At 41.2% G+C, this 16,716-nt stretch overlaps 1 protein-coding gene across 1 annotated transcript in view; it reads right to left on the reverse strand.

Annotated features, from left to right (window-relative positions):
- The window catches only part of EPC2 (enhancer of polycomb homolog 2), a 48,916-nt gene extending 37,101 nt beyond the window's left edge, over positions 1-11,815 (reverse strand). Inside the window, exon 1 of the mRNA XM_059820290.1 lies at positions 11,663-11,815. Coding sequence (XP_059676273.1) covers positions 11,663-11,815 — 153 coding nt within the window. The remainder of the gene's footprint in view (positions 1-11,662) is intronic.
- Positions 11,816-16,716: the final 4,901 nt, after the last annotated feature.

A 16,716-nucleotide genomic window follows, 5' to 3' on the forward strand; every position in this document is an offset into this window, starting at 1 on the left:
GGGATGGAAAACAGTTAACCGAAATAAGGAGTCCTATATAGAGCAGGAAACCTGTCTGTGCCCCAAAGCAATTTTCGTCCTTGAGGCAGCAATGAGTATCTTTGGAAATGAAGCAATGAGTTTCTCCTATTTTGAAAAGCAAACATTTTAGTGAATTAGCAAAGTTGATCATATATTTTTTTCTACTGATCCAATGGAGAATTGATCTATTCCATAATCAGATCTGTTTCCTCTTGCTACACGGTATCCCGTTAAAAGGTTATGTAAGTTATGAAGTAATGCAGAGAGCTGGGCAAACAACAAAAATTCACATATTGACTTCAAACTAACACACCCAAAGCAAAGTTGCTTTTAGGACTGAAACTCCTCTCAGGCTCCCTAAGGGGTTTCTGACTCTCGGTGGAAGGAAGCTCAAGAAAACCCACAAGAAGCAGGAGAAGGTATGGTGTAAGGTCCTCCTTACAAGTGGAAAGGGCTCATGGAACCACTTCTCAGTTTCACTTTTGGCCATATCATGTTTTTCCAATACGATACCCCCCCGCCCTGTTTTTTTTAAAAATAATCGCAAGAACCACTTGCCACACACTTGCCTCCCATACTGCCAAATTGTGACTACAGACCAAAGAAACCCCGTACTAATGGTAGGCTGGTGTTACAGACAACTCAGTGAAGGAGGTGGCGGCAAAGTGAATCAAATTGTACCGCTCCATCCTAAAAATTCACAGAAGTCCCTGGAATGGGTAAGATTTTTATTATTTAGCTATTCTGAAGTCATTCCATTATTTCAGAATTGGGTGAACTAATACGTCAACAGAAAAGAAAAACAAACCACTTTTCTGTCACTTTCCTCCCTTTTCCAGTTCTTAAACAACCGTAATTTCACAAAGCAATGCTAGTACTATCTAAAAACCTAAGACAAGCCATTCTGTGAATACTTTACATACAAGTCATCTGATTATAGACAAATCACCTGAATGTTATCTCAAGAACACTGATGTAGGCTGAAAAAATACAACAGGAGGGCCACCAAAAACACCTAACTGAGCTCAACATCCTTGGATGACACTTTGTGTCTAGATAGATAGGTCTACATAGGAGCTGTGTATCTAAATGAAGAAAATCCAATTTGGACCAAAAAAATGCCAAAAAATTTCCTTCATTTCCTCTCTGGCAATCTGACTAAAGGCAATTTAAGCACTACAAAGCAACTACAGGCAAGTTAGGCAATAAGAATGGAAATTAGCCCATGAGACACTGATGGAGGTATATCGCAATAATTTTTGCATTTCTTCAGTTAACCTTGCAGCACAAAAAACCCCCACCCAAAATAAAAATCTCTAAATAATTTTTATGCAGAAAAAGCAAGCAATGCAATTTCAATCATCCTGTGTAATAACAGACATGAAGCGACTGTGAGACATCCCAACTATTACCCTACTGAGTGGGACAGTAGTAATGTATGAGAACACGAGCAATCTCTCATTCCTGTAAATAATGATTGTTCGCTATTTATGAACATATAGTTGACACAAAACTGTCACTGTTTATGAAACGTCATAAAAACCTTATAGCACTATATTTTAAAGCTACATTTAATTATAAAAGTTTCCAGTCTGACAAAACTTTAATATGAATGAATTACTAAAAATAGAATTATTGTTATAAGAATTAATTAAAATTAATTATTAAAAAAGCCTTTTGGGAAGGCTGAATATGGCACTTGGAGAAATACACGTTTCCTGATAAGCGGGAGCTTTTTTCCCCCCCCAAGATGCCTTTGGATGACCTTAAGAGAAAATTGTTACAAATACTGCAACATTAGTCAAAAGAGATAGAAAGCAGTATTCATCTAGCTCCTTGTGATACACTTGTATCATTCACCACATAACAAATGCAACCTTACACAGAAAAGATTGTTAACAAATTGCATCTGAGGATTTCCTTTTTATTTTCTTTACAGTTTGCTTCAATTAGCATAACTTAATTGTCCCAGGTCAGACAAACGGGGATGAAAAGGTATACACCTACATATATAAATATTCTCTTTTATTTTTCATGTAATTAACCCCACAATGTATTTTAAAAGGCTGAGTTTCCACAACAACTAGTTTTCCTCTTTATTAAATACGGTAGTATACACAGACTCTGAACTCAGTTTAATTCCTGGCTCCGTGCATCAAAACCTCCACGCGACCACAAGTCACAGAACTGTGCTCCTTGAAGAGGAGAGGAGGAAGACTCACTAGGAGGGCAGACTGGAATTTCTCCAGCAGAAGCTGGTAACACCTCCCCATGGGATCTGTCTCCCTGCTGGGAGGCCTCAAGGAGCTGGGAAAGGCAGCACAGCGGCTGCCTTGCTTCATCCCACAATTAGAGATTTGCATTACCCAACAGCTTCCTAACAACTCCCAGCACAGAAACCTCGCTTGAAGCTACTCAAGAGCCTCAGGTGGCTAAGACATCTGAGGCTACTTGCTCTATGATGTTTGTAAGCAAAGAAACCGAATTACCTTTAATATTAAAGATCTGGTCTTTCAAAATGTCAGTTCTCACTCACGTCACACAGGTTAAATGGGGTGTCATTTTGGTGGTGCCCATCGGAAGCCTAAAGGCTGGTTACAACACTCCAAGATCGAGAGGTGTGAACATGTACGGCTGCTTAAACGAAAGACGTGCACTAAAAATAAGTTCCTGTGGTCAAAGCTGAACTTCCCGCCTTAGCACTGTTGCCAAGAGTTCGGGTACCAAATGAGCCTGTTAATTTCATCGTCATCAGCAACACAATTTCCTGGAAAGTTTCAGGTATAACTTTTGCATTCAAGAACAAGTTGCTAACAGTACCTCTCCTTCTCTTACTGCACATGTATTTAACCTTCCGACTCCTGTGTAACATTTTCTTTCCAGGAGTAAGATCCAAAGTTCTTATTACAGATTTTTATTTAACTGAGGTGCATACACCAATACCAGGGAATTTGTATTCTACAGAGCTTTTAAAACAGATGTCCTCACCAAAGTGATGAAACCCGGAGTGCTGAAGACCTAACGAACAAAACAGAAACACCTCATATTATAGTAAAAAAAGAGATACCAGAGATTGGTTCTAAAGTTAGGACAACTTAGAAAAAGGTTTTAAAAAAAAATTTAAAACACAAGTGCACATACAGTAATTGGTAGGAATTAAAATTATTAAAAATGAACTACAAAATTCCATTTTAACTCTAATACCTTCAACTCAAGAAACTTGTATTACTATTTTTTAACTTTCTGTAGTAACAGTGTCTCTCTATCTTACTTATCTAGACATTGGATACCATTGTGAGACATCCAGTATTTTGTTCATATCAAAGTTTAGCACAGGGGAATCAGACATTATCAGGATGCTTCAAAGTAGAAATAGTTTTTGTTATGCAACCCAAACTGGTCAAAACAGTTAAAAAGTGTAAGTTGCAGCCATAAAAACAACAAAAACCTAAGAAAACCAAATTAAAACGTAAACACCAGAAAACAAGTAGGGAAAAGGGGGCAGGAAACATTTGTAAGTATGCTGGCTAAGAACTGATACGTACATGAATTACTTTGTGTGTCAGAGGGGACATGATGAGATTAAAATGGAGAGAGCAGTAGTTTATTGATATGGAAAACTAACAGGATAGTGACATCTAATGAACTGGAGAACAGTCTCACAAGGAAAGCTGTGTAAGCCCTAACTTCTCATGTTTATGTCATCTTAAATTGTGAGAAAATACCTTAGAGAGAAAAATTCTACTGAAGTAGACATATTGGTGAGGTGTTGAACACACCAACCTTGACAAACCAGAGAAATAAGTCTATTAGACAAAAGCAACCCAGTTCTGTCCTCACACATTTACCAGCGGGGAATGACATTTTTCTTCGCCAAGTAACCTACTTGAGAGGATACAAATCTGGTACCCACTCTTTCCACTCTAAAGTGTGCATTTAAAGTAGTAACAGACCAAAGGCATATTTGTGTTTCCTTGTTGGCTTATTTCTGAAGAAGTAAGTTTTTTTTAAAAAAAAACATGAGAATCGGGTGTGGTAATCTCTCCTTTTACCTTAAAAGATCAGGTATTTTATTGGTGTAAATGTATTAATCGCAATTAGAATTGCACCAAAGTAAATTAGGAAAAAAGAATAACTCATGTTTTTTTTCTGCAAAACTTCTGCTCCCTTATATTTAGAACACTTCTGTTACGGACAGGGGCAGTATTTTAACCCAACACCTACAGTTTCACTATATGGTGATTATTATATATTAATAAATAGGAGTTTGCAAAATGGATTAAAATCAAAACTTTAAAATAGTGTAGCCCCAAAATACTTCATTTTTTTGACTCAGAACTACCCAACATCAAATGCGAAATTATGACAGTCTATATTGGTATTACTTTTAGTTTCATCAAACTGTTTTCTCTATTTCTTACTCCTCTTTATACACAGTGATTCAGTTCTGATTCAGTTCTTCTCTACTTGTTAGAAAAATTTCAGTTCTACAATTAATCTTCACCACTAATGGCTTTTGGGAGACCTAAGGTTTAACTGTGATTTTGTTTATGTAAATATTAAATGTGTTATTTATCTTTTAAAAAGTTGAACAGTTAGAATGGTAAATACGCTAAGGCATATAACTGTTCAAGTAAGTATAAACAAGGCATAGTTTATTAGCTTTCTTGGCAAAATAAATTACAAATAACCTTTTTAATGTCTAGCACCAATCAAAATTATCTTTCTTATGAAAATAATTAAAGCCAAGATTAATATAAGCAGATTTAATGTCTGTTGATCTAAATTATTCAAATGGGACATCTCAACTGATCTCAATCAATACAGAAATTGTACAAAGCTGACTAGTGCTCAATTTTGCCAAGCAGGAGCAATATGAAAGCTGGCACCATGTAATTCAAAGCACAGCTGAAGCTGCCCGAGGTATTTCTTTCCATGGTTTTCTTAAATTGAAGGGAAAGGAAAAATTGCTACCTACATTTGAGATGTTTTCCAGAGCTGAGTGACGGAGCAGAGAGGCAGATTTCAAAACGTTCTCCTAAGCTTTCACCATGGAATTACACCTCATCCTGAGGAAACCTACCTATAAGGGAAAGTTCCTGCATAATGAATTGAGGTGTGACTCTCAATTAACGTCCATGCAGATACCATTGTTCTCCACTATGGACTCAGGCACCCAAACAAGTTAGGACAGATTTCAAGGACTGCTGTTAACTGACCCCATGCATACGACTCTAGCCTGCAGCAAAAATGCAGCTTTATCTAAATTAAGAGTGTGATTTTAAGATATGGCTGAACCCATCTAACCTCTGGATGACACCAAAAGCGTAGTAGTCTCATGCTTCTCCATTCACAAGCCTTCTATCCCCGCATGCTCCTACTACTTCTCCTAGAAGTTCAGGATGCTCAACTTTTCCACGGTGGGCTTTCACCTCCCATTATAGAGTCAGATGGGCCTAAGTACCCCAAAAAGCAGACCATCCCTACTAGCTGCAGACCACAGCTACTCTGGCTCAGCCGTATCTTAAAAGCACACTCCAAGATAAATTACTCAACATTTGTCACAGGCTAAGCCTATACTCACAAGCAGTTGTTACAGGTTAGCCAATAGGTGTTAATGTGATAAGCCGTAATAAACTGATTTGAGTTTGAGACTTCAGAGCAAATCTTTGTATTGTTTAACTTCAGCCACATAAATACAGCCAGAACAAATTAAAACAACAGGTACTCAGTTTAACAGTTCACCAGTTAACTACGCTCAGCTATTCTGGCATTTAGATGGGGTCCACATTCATCAACAGCTCATTTTCATCCCCACTGCAGCGTCAAGCAAACACAGTCCAACCTACTTAGTGTTACGTCTGATATACCACTATCAAATGGTTAAAAAGTACCAGCGGTGGACTGAAAGTAAGTTTCTCTTAGCCACAAAAATATTTTGCAGGTGAAAGCACAGGACAGATAGAGGATCACAACTGAAAACTGAAATAATGGCTGGGAAATTGAGTTGAAACATGCACTTGTGCGGAACGCCGCCGCATGATGCAATGGGTCTCAAAAGGAAGGAGAAAAATACAGGACCTGAAGGCAGGGGAAGAGGTCTCGTAAACAGAACTGAAGTTTAAAATTCTGTGAATAAAGATTACAACACAGCATTATGCTACCTACTGCCAAACATACTTCAGCAATCCCAGCAGTCTCCAAACATACCCCAAATAAGAAAATAAACAAAGGTGCTGAACTCAAACTGAGAAATAAACTTCTACTGGGAATTACATTTCCCCAACACATAAGCCAGTTGATTCTAATGAAACAAACCCCATTTCTTTCCTAAGGGAAGTCTGCTGTCTTGATTTCACTTACTTTTGCATGGAAATACAATCTTTGAGTTTCTTACTTAAACTGTCAAAGTCTTTTTGAGGGATTTTTGTTTTACAGACTATTTGCACGGTCTGAACTGAAGTTATCCTCTGTTGACCTTCTATTTTACACACTGGTTTCCCGGCTTCTTTGTTCTACAAAGCCCCTCATTTGTAAGCAACTTTGAGGGTTCAACCACAGGTTGTGAATGCACATCCGACATATAAATCTCAAGTTAGAATAGGCTCTGTCCACAGGGGGAGTCATTTATGTACATTTATGTTTTTAAACCTAAACCTGAGTGCATCATACAGTAGCAGGTAGGTACTTCTGACCAACAGCTTAAGTAAGTCCTCACACATTTGATACCTCCCACCTTGGAGATACTCAAAAACCGTCTGGACATGGTCCTGGGCAACCAGTTCTAGGTGACCCTGCTCGAGCAGGGGCATTGGCCAAGATGACCTCCAGGGTCCCTTCCAACCTCTCCCTTTCTGTGATCCTTAACTGCATTTATTTAAGCACCTTCCTAGAAGTCACGGATGTTGACAGCACAAGTACCAACAGAACGGCGCCTCTCTCTCAAAGAGAATACCATCATCATCATAAAATTTAAGCTAGTTGTTCTAAGACACCTCTTGGTTAACAATTATAATTTAGTGTAAATAATTATTGCTCAGGTGGGATTAAAAAGAAAAAATCTATTCATGCTATGAAAACAACTATCTGTAACATTTCCATATACAAAATCAGCTTTAAAAGACTTATGCTTCACAATAAAGATGTGACAGGATGTCTGGAGTGGAGGGAGGAGACTCAAGCACTGAACTCCAAACTCCCATTTCATTGCAGAAAGCAAGCTGGTAGCACAGATGCACTCAACACAATTCCAGTGTGTAGAATATGTATCAAACAAGACTACTTGCCTTTATGTTGACAGCTGTAATATGTGAACAATTCCAATAATCTCCTTACAGAAAAATGACACTGTCAGTTAATGCAATGTACAAAAACATGCATAATCTGCAAAATGTGTACCATTTCAACAAGAGACAACAGCGGCAAAAGCAGAGCACCCCTGAAGTCCCCAACCAATACCAATGTGTTTATGCTTATGCATGCAGGATGAAACCCTCTAAGAAAAGATTAATAAATGACTATTATTTGATCTTATAAACAGAAATCACACAAAAAAAGTGTTTAGGCGTAAGAATATGTGCAAGAAAGTGTGAATGCAGGACTGGGTCATAACAAACTTGCTTTTTTTAAAAAAAGCAAGTAAGTATTGCCATAAAATTAATGATATCTCTGTGTGTACGCACATATTTCGAAGTCTTCCTGACTGAACTCTTTCAGTTCACTGTATCAGCAAAAATATTCAGTATGTTACACTGTATCAGCAAAAATATCCAAACAAAAAACTATGACTTGTGCAAAGTTAATGCTTTCTGCTTTAAAAGAAGAATTAATATGCTGCTTCAGAACCATCACTAGCTCCAGGATGCCTTGAAAGCCAGATGCTGAACACTTCAAGTTTCCAGTGTTACAATAGAAACTGAATGAACTCAGTTTAACAGTTCACAGGGATGGAGAGAATATGAACAGAAGAGAAAGAAAGAAAAAATTTCTTCAAGTTAACTACTTCCAGCCTGTCAAAATACTCAAAACTAAACATTCTATTTAATGACCAGTGAAAGATGATCCTGAGATGATAACTCAAGGACTGAGGATGAAAGTCACTTCTCATTCATACTCTGTTAGCATTTGAGTAACGTTAAACCATGCCCTTAACTTGCTATTCAGGCACTTTTTCCTCTATACCCTTAGCCTCGTCACGTGATGTCAAACTTAGCTGTAAATGAATATATGTTCAAACAAGAATTGTGAGATGAACGTTCAGACAGCTTTGACCGGGCAATCTAGGTATCATCAATTACCACCATGCTTTTAGCTTCCTAACAACTCAAGTAAATTTACTTCTGAAAGCTTTCAGCCTGAATTTGCCTCATTATTAAGCATGATTTTTCCCCCACAATGTGCAACTCAGCAATCTCCAGTAATAGGTATTAAAATAAAAAACATCCAGTTATGCGATAAGAAACAAAACCAGGGCTTACCTATTCTGCAACTCTTCCCCCTTCTAGCCAAAAGAATTCAGTAGCATTATGAAATACAACTCTTACTCATCAGAAAAAAACAATACAAAATGTTCCTGCTCAGTTTCTGAAGCTCACAAACGGCCATCTTCCTGCTTTTGCTGAATAGTAATCTCCCTTTTACATAAGTTAAAAAAACAAAACAAAAACAAGAAACCAAAACAGAAAACAAACCCACACAATTTTCTTCCTCAGGTTTAATTTAGGGTAAATTATAAACACTTGTTAACATAAACATACTACAGACCAGAAGCCTAATTCTTTCACAGCCGGAATCTCTAAGTGAGAGAAATGAGCTGCTGATTTGTAAAATGCTGCAAGTAGATAAAAATCTCTAAGACACTTAAACAGAAATCGTTCCAGAATATTCATCAAGATCAGATCAAAAGAAAAGTCAAATAAAGATGCTCATACTGACAAACTGGGCAATATAATTTTTTGTAGTGGGATGACCAACAATGTATATTGTTTCCCAGGCTGGGACTACAGTGACTGTATGACATTTTAATACACAGCCCAAATAACTTTGTAATAGTAGTAGAAATTAGTGATAATCATGAAGGACCTCCCCTCCCCTGGCTTTAAGCCTTTCTATGTTCCAAACAATAGTACTACTTTAAAAAAAAAAAGACACAAAACTCCAACATTAAAAAAACAAATGGACTAAAATCTGCATTTTTGTATATACAACATATCAATCATGAACAAAGCAAATCATATGCCTGTAGTAGCAAGACTCAGTTGTAAAGAACAGGTCAGACAGACATGTCAATCTTAACCATTTTAAAAATCTCACAAATCTGTAAATACATAGTTATTTCCAGTGCAAGTCAGCCCTGGAAGATGACATGTGACCCCATGATGTGCTGTACTACAAGAACTTTCTGATTTCACCAAGGCTTCACACAGGGTGGCACAGCAGGGAAAGCAGCGTACTGAGGCCAGAGCAACATCAGCTTTGTGTCTTTGCACAGCAAATGTAAATCATCGGCTACCCTATGGTTCAAACACCTTTCACAAGATGCACCGCTGGCCAAAGTCTGGGCAAAAAAAACAAAAAAAAAGGCCTTGAGACACTCAAGTCATTGAGATGTCAAAAATGAGTATGTGGATTTCTCCCCCCCACCGCCCCAAGTCCCTTTCAAAATACATCAAATCGATTATAGCAATATTTGCTATGAATAAAAACTGTTTAAATATTTGAGAAATATTTAACTACTGTCAACTACAACAGCCTTTCCTAGAAGGGCTTTACATACCACTACTACAAAAATTTACATTAAAGAATTATTTGTGCAACACTGAGAAAAGGGCTACTCCATGAATGAAACTGTCACTACCTGGCAATAATCTAAACAGTCTATTAATAGTACAGTTTATAATCTCGTCTGGCTGATGTGTCTAGCACTACACTTATATATTGCTTCAATAGTTTCAAAATGAAATGGTCACTACATAATATATCAAATATACCCACATTTCAGGGCAGAGAAAATAAAACCTCATTCTTACAGAAAAGCAACATTTTAGTACAACACCAAAGCAATTTTACTGAAGCATAAATCTAGTTTTCTTCACAATCAGTTAAACAGTCCACAAGCAACTTGCTTGCTTGAACTCTTACACCAATTTTCTATTAACAAGCTTATTTAAAACATGATTTATCAAATTAACACAGTGATTTTGAAAAATAAGCCATATTTTATAAACATTAAATGCAAACTCAGCACTGCAAGTAGACTTTAAAGACTGAGAAAACCAAATTACTCTCCAAGATCGCTTCGTTAGTACCACACTGTTGTTCCTTTTAAATAGGCTCCCAGATTCTAGCAGGAATTTACTCTTAGGGAAGTACTGGAAGTTTTGACCACAGTGTATTACACACTGTAAAACAAGGGGTAAATAGAAAAAAAAAACAAACCACCACACACCCCACAACGGTAAGACAGAGGATTCCTTTTAATATCGACAGTCAAGTGAGAAAACCAATCGGAAAGGCATGGAGCCTCCTTTGACAGCTGTAACCTCCGAAAAGCCAATCCACACGCATAGAGGTTTGGCTGAGGCGGAGACACGGATTCATTGAAGAAATTCTTGAGGGTGCATTTACTATCAGCTCTACATACAAGCACGGGCACATCAGGCGACAGCCTATAGCTAAGCCTTATACAACTCTGAGGAGCACAAGAGTCGGTGTTTAAAGATCAGTAAGACAAACAAACTGCTGCATTCGAACGACACAAGAACTGTGGGCAAGCATTTCAAAGTGGTGCTGTCCTACCGCTTGTCAAAAACCCCAGAAACTTATCTTTGCTTAAGTGAATAAAACCTTCCCCCCCCCCATAACGCTAGAAGAAAAACAAGCATCACATATCTATTTTTTAACACTTGCTAGTTTATTTAGAAAGGATCTAAACGCTTAAAAGCCTAACAACGCAACACGTCCAGCTGATGCATCCGACATTCGGTGTACACCATGCAGCACAAAACATCTCTTTTGAAAAAGTACGAGCAGGACGCGCACTCGTGACAACTACCGAGAATTTCTCCCGCTGCATCTGCAGCGGGGACCGAGCTCTACAAGCCTAAGCCGCTCGCTGTCCCCTCCAACCCCCTACCCTGCGAGCCCATATGTGGACAGCTTGCAGCAAGGAAGCGCCCCGCTCCTTCCGCTCCCCGTCCGCAGGGCCGCTACGGCGGGCAGGCACTGCGAGCCGCGCCGCTGCCGCCGGTCCGGTCCGCCCCGCTCCCGCTCCCGCTCCCCGCGCACAAGGGAAGCGGCGGCAGCAAAGGCACGCTACGCCAACTGCGGCCGCAGCGCTCGCTCCCTCATTCAGAGATGCATCTTGCGCCTTCCTCCTTCTTACGCTAGCGTAAAGGCCTCCCCCCCTCCACTAATCAAAACACTCGCGAGTCGGGACGCAAAGAAGATGGCGGAGCAGGGCCCGCTTACGGCGTCGGACAGCAGTTTACGCTGCGCTCTTTGCGCAGGGCCCCATAAGAACCGTGCAGCGCTGCGGTGGGGAGCGTGCGTAGTGCGCTTGGTGAATGCCAATGGCCTATTTCCCGTGAGGGGAGGGGGGTGTCTGATAAACAATGGTGCCCCCCCTGCGCGGCTCCCTTACCGATTCCTCCTCTTTCTCCATCCCCGTGGGCATCTGCGGCACAGCCCGGTTGATGGAGACGCAGTCGTTGAGGTCGGGCATGTCCTTGCCGCGGTAGATGGGCAGCGGTTTGGCGGCGTCTAGCGCCCGGGCTCGGAAGGAGAGTTTGCTCATTGTCTCCCCCTCACAATAACACCCCGGGGCCGGGCGGGCGGGGGGGCCTTCAGTGCGGCCTCGCCGTCGCCTCCCAGCCGCTCCCGCACCCGGCCCGCACCACCATGGAGGGTCCCGCCGCCCCGGAACAGCTCTCCGCGGGGCCGCCCGTAGCTCACAGCGCACGCCCCGCAGCCCTAGATCCGCGCCGGGCTCGCTCGATCCGCTCCCTGCGCCATGGCAAACATGGCGGACATTAACCAAAGCGGCCAGCGATCCCGACAGCCAACGCGAGAGCTCGGGGGGGTGTGGGGGGGAACCGGGAGGGAGGAGGGAGGAGAGGGGCAGCCGCGGTGCGCGCGCAGCCGAGGGCGGGAGGCTGAGGGGGGGCGGCGGGGACGCGGCCGAGCGAGGCGGCCGCTGAGGCGGGCCGGGCCGGGCCGGGCCGGCGGGGGGACTCGCTGTCTCCCCGCCGCCCCCCGCTGCGGGCGGAGCACCGCGGGAGGAGCGTGTGACTGGAGAAAGTGGCGCCGGGGCGGGTGGTGGCTGCGAGCGGCGCGCCCCGCCGTCCCCCGCCGCTGCCGGCCGCCCCGGAGCCGGTGACAGACACCGCGGGTCACCCTGTGCCGGTGGCGGGAGGCCCGTGTGGTGACTGCGAGGCGGGAAGGGCGGGCTCCTTGTCTCCGGGGCTGGAGCCCGCGTCCCGGCCCCGGGCTCCTCTTCTCGGCGCACGGTGCGGGCTGATGGCTCGCATCGGTAGCTGGTTTGGGATTAAAACGGTTTAGCAATGAAACCAGCCGTCAGGAGAGTTAACTGCAGTTATTGTTACAACCCAGCGCTTCAGAAACAAGCTCATACCTGCTCAGTTTTTCTTGTTTCATCAGGAGCCTGTATGGCTCTGCACAGACTGAGCCTGGAAGAGGGGCTGAAGTTCTCCATACCACAAAATAAGGTGCTTCTCATGCCCAGAAATTCGTACTAAAGACCTGTCCGTAGGTCTGGAGTTCCTCAGGGAAAGCTGTGTGGTGCTCGTTGCCGCTCTTCTACTGTAGAAGTGCCTCGCTCCTGTATGGTTCGGCCCACTTTCGAAAGATACAACGCTGAAGAGGAACAAGGTGTCCGACTCGGAGAGAATAATCCCGAGCTCTCCATGTGGACAAAGCCACAGTCCTCTACCGATCCAGAGCTTCCCACACCGGTTCAATGTATTGACTTTAGTCTGCAAAGCCCTTCATCAAAGACCTCCATCACTTCCGTATTGCTTTGACACCCTGAGATCAGGCCAGCTGCTTTTTCTCACCTCCACCTTAGAACTCTTACAGGAGTTGTCAGTGCAATCATCTGTCTTTGGAATAAACTGGAACTGTTAGGCAGACAAAACTTGACCATGTTACCATTTGGACCACAATGCCCACTGTATCTAATATTCCATTTTTTGATTAAAAGAAAAAAAAATCTTGACCAAATAGTTTCAGTCTCTGAATTGCAGTTCATTTTTAGTTACCCGCTGCATTTGTTGATTATATGGTTTTATATAGCAAATACAACTACTCTTCATGATAAACACATGATTTACAAAATGAAGAATAAAGTCTTGTGTCAGCTAGAGAGAGAGAGATAAGGAAGATGAAACACGTGCAGTAATACAGAAGAAGAACAAAGAAGCAGCAATAACATTACATTCATGAGCCATGGACCCAAATTAGCTTGGGAAAGAGATGTGGAAATTATATTAGCTACTGCTATGAAAGCATCAGGTTAATGTTCAGTAATAGGAACAAATGAAGCTTTAAAAATTATGAGAAAAGGAACAGAGAACAAAACTGTGATAGATGGCACTTATTTATAATTCCCTTAAAATATTTTTATTCATAAAGATAGACAGTTCTTGACTTGGATTAGAGTTAAGATGCAAATATTTGAGAGTTGTATAATTTCTAGCTTAGAATTTACAGTTCAGCACCATTTTAGAAGTGGCCAAGCTTCCAACACCCAAAATCAGTTTGATACCCCCAAACTGATCCACAATTGATTGGTAGCAGCAGACGGTTGCCATTTTTCAAAGAGTAATTGTGATGCACTTCTGCATGAGCTTTGGCATCTCAGTCTTGCAGTGTGGCACCGATACGGAGATCGTAAGGCAAATTAAGCCACAGGCTCTTCCTCAGCTAGAGACTCTGCACCTTGTGCACCCTCGTAGCTCTGTAGAATGAGCTAGTCCCAACATCTGAGAAACTAGAAGTTGAAATAAAGATAGCTGTGCTGTTTCGGCTAGACAAAGGTGGTAGCAAGGATGGTCACTGCAGCTCTCAGCAGCTCAGGCGTTAGGTTTGCATTTTGATGACTGTTGTAGTGAAAGGAGGAGAGGAGTTCTGTGAATGTTCCCCCACCAGGCAACTGCCTGAAGTTGTCTTCTCTACCAGCTGCTTAAATGTGTGCCTAAAGTAAATGCTAAACCAAATTCAACCTCGCGTCCCGGGACCTACCTTCACATCTTAGCACAGACTTTTAAAATTGTACCCAAGTGAAAGCTTCCCCTACAGTTGTGGACAAACAGCATATGAGGGGCATGAATTCCAGTCTCAGTAAATAAAATGTATTTTCAACTCATGTTTCATTAATTTTCCGTATAAGTGCCGTTACATAGATTCTGTTAGGGCCCTGCTGTACAGATAACGTGCATTTGAAAAGCTGCATGGAGCAGGCAGTTCCTCCTGAAGTACTTCCTCAAGCAGTTAAGAGACAAGAAGGACTTTCCTCTTTCTGCTTCCCTTCTAGCAAGAAAGAGGCATTTTACACACTGCCCTCAGATATTTTTGCTTTTTCAGTTAGCACAACCGAACAATAGGTAATAATAACCTTTTCCCTTTGTGTGCATGTTCTGTTCTTTTTCACTGCTTAAACCAGAAAAAAAAGAACAAAAATGCAACATGTTTACCCTCAAGGTGGCTCTTACTCCTAAACTCATCCCATTATTTTATTTCTACAAGCAATGCAATTTTTTTTAAATGATGCTCTGTAGGATACTGAGGTTTTTTATATAGTCAAAAAAGCCATTGCACAGAGCCGAACATGGGTAGAACTAAAGTTTCAACTTAGCTGAGCTTTAAGCCAAAACCATACATCTTTTCAGCGCATACTCTGATCTCTTCATCTTGTAAAATATTACAGGTTTTTCTGAAGAATTTCAGTTGTAAAAAAATTATGAGCGGTACTTGACCTATGGATAAAATAACTTACTTTTGATGCACAAATCGAGGAAGCAATGTCTCAAATGAAATTATTTGTTCAGTAGTTGAATTCTGACTTGTCTTTGTATTTTCTGGTTAAGATAATGCAACTGAATATGGATACTTGCATACTAGATAGACCCAAAATACCCCAATTTAATTTGAACACATGTATCAATGGAAATGTTATATAGGCTCAGGTGCTTTATCACATCCTTGCTTTTGGTTCTGCTTCTCCATAGTGACATTTAACACAAGGAATGCTTGTTCTCACTGTAGCTGGCTAAAGCCTGGGTCATTTCTGGTGGTCTTTTTGCAAGTTTCTTCTGTTTTGTTTGGGATTTTTTTTTTGCTAATAATATACATCTCACTGCATTAGTCTTAAACCAAGCAGAGGCATCACTTAAGGACAATTATGTCAAGAAATCTCAGTGTACGTTATTGCAACATGATGTGTCATGAGTACGCTATAGTTCTTTATTTTGTGTGTTGTTACCTTATAAGTACAAGAAGTATTAAAATAAAATATGCACGGCCAGTATAGAAACAGATTCCAGAAGTGGTTAATGGCCTCTGAAAAGGCATGGTGGTGTTCAGCCTTGTGGGGTGTTTGAAACCTTAATTGATTGTATGGTGTTAAAAGATAACTAGAATTTTAGGGAGCTAATGACTTGACTGTAAATACACAAAAATAATCATCAAGATACGAAGTGTATGGAAGAATTGTCTTCTGCAACACGCTGGGTACACACTGCATGAGGGTTAGAAGATGCAATTAGGAAAGTGATGCTGACGAATCTTTGCTAACAAATATTTCCGATGTCACTGATACAGCCATTGTACATTCAGGATTCCTGCCTCGGTAGCAGCAGCAGCCGCCGCCTCATTATAGAGTGTTTTGATCTCATGTTTAAGCAAAGCTTCGCTAGAAGGGAGCCTAAAAGTGGCCAGGAGGCTGGCTTAGTAACTTCAGCACAAGGGAAAGTGCTGAGCTTTCCAGGAGATATATGAATGGACTAGGGGAGTCTTTTTAAAGGTTATGAAGTCCTTCTTTCTCCCGATGTCTGAGAACTTCTATTGAAGTGAAAGGAACCTCTGTCCTATTCATTTCAAAGGGGGTTTTGTCAGGAAAAAGAGCTTGATCAAAGTAGCTACTAAGCATGCTTAGTGGCTAATGTTCGGAGTTAAATGTATCAGCTGTTCCAAACCATTTCTATTTCAAATTATTCAAAGGGTTTAGGGGACTGGCAGCCTGCGCATTTTCCTCTTTAAGGTCACCAAAACCTATCAGCCAAAACCTGAAATCTAGTATGGAGTAGCTTCTTGGGAGATTTAAAGCTCTGAATGAAAATTATGAAAGTTGAAAATGGAGTTAAAATCTCGAGCCCACCAGCAACAGACACCTTGTAAAACTAAATAAAAAGGCAGCTATGAAAACAGCCGATTCCCAAAATCATCACAGGAAGGTAAAATGATGAAAGATACTTGAGCTTGGAAGCAGCAGGAAGCTCCCGATTTAAGAGTTTTATACCAAAAATATCCATGTCAAGAAATACGTTTAAAATGAAAGGAAAGCGTGCTTTCTGGCTGGAGGTTAACACAGGCATCGGGAGGGGTCATCAGCTCTTTAAAGAAAGCTGGTGCAGCTGTTTCCTATTGTATCAAATCTTGGATTCTTATGCAAAAGAAAAC

This window comes from Gavia stellata, chromosome 8, assembly GCF_030936135.1.
Source record: "Gavia stellata isolate bGavSte3 chromosome 8, bGavSte3.hap2, whole genome shotgun sequence".
Taxonomy (NCBI): domain Eukaryota; kingdom Metazoa; phylum Chordata; class Aves; order Gaviiformes; family Gaviidae; genus Gavia; species Gavia stellata.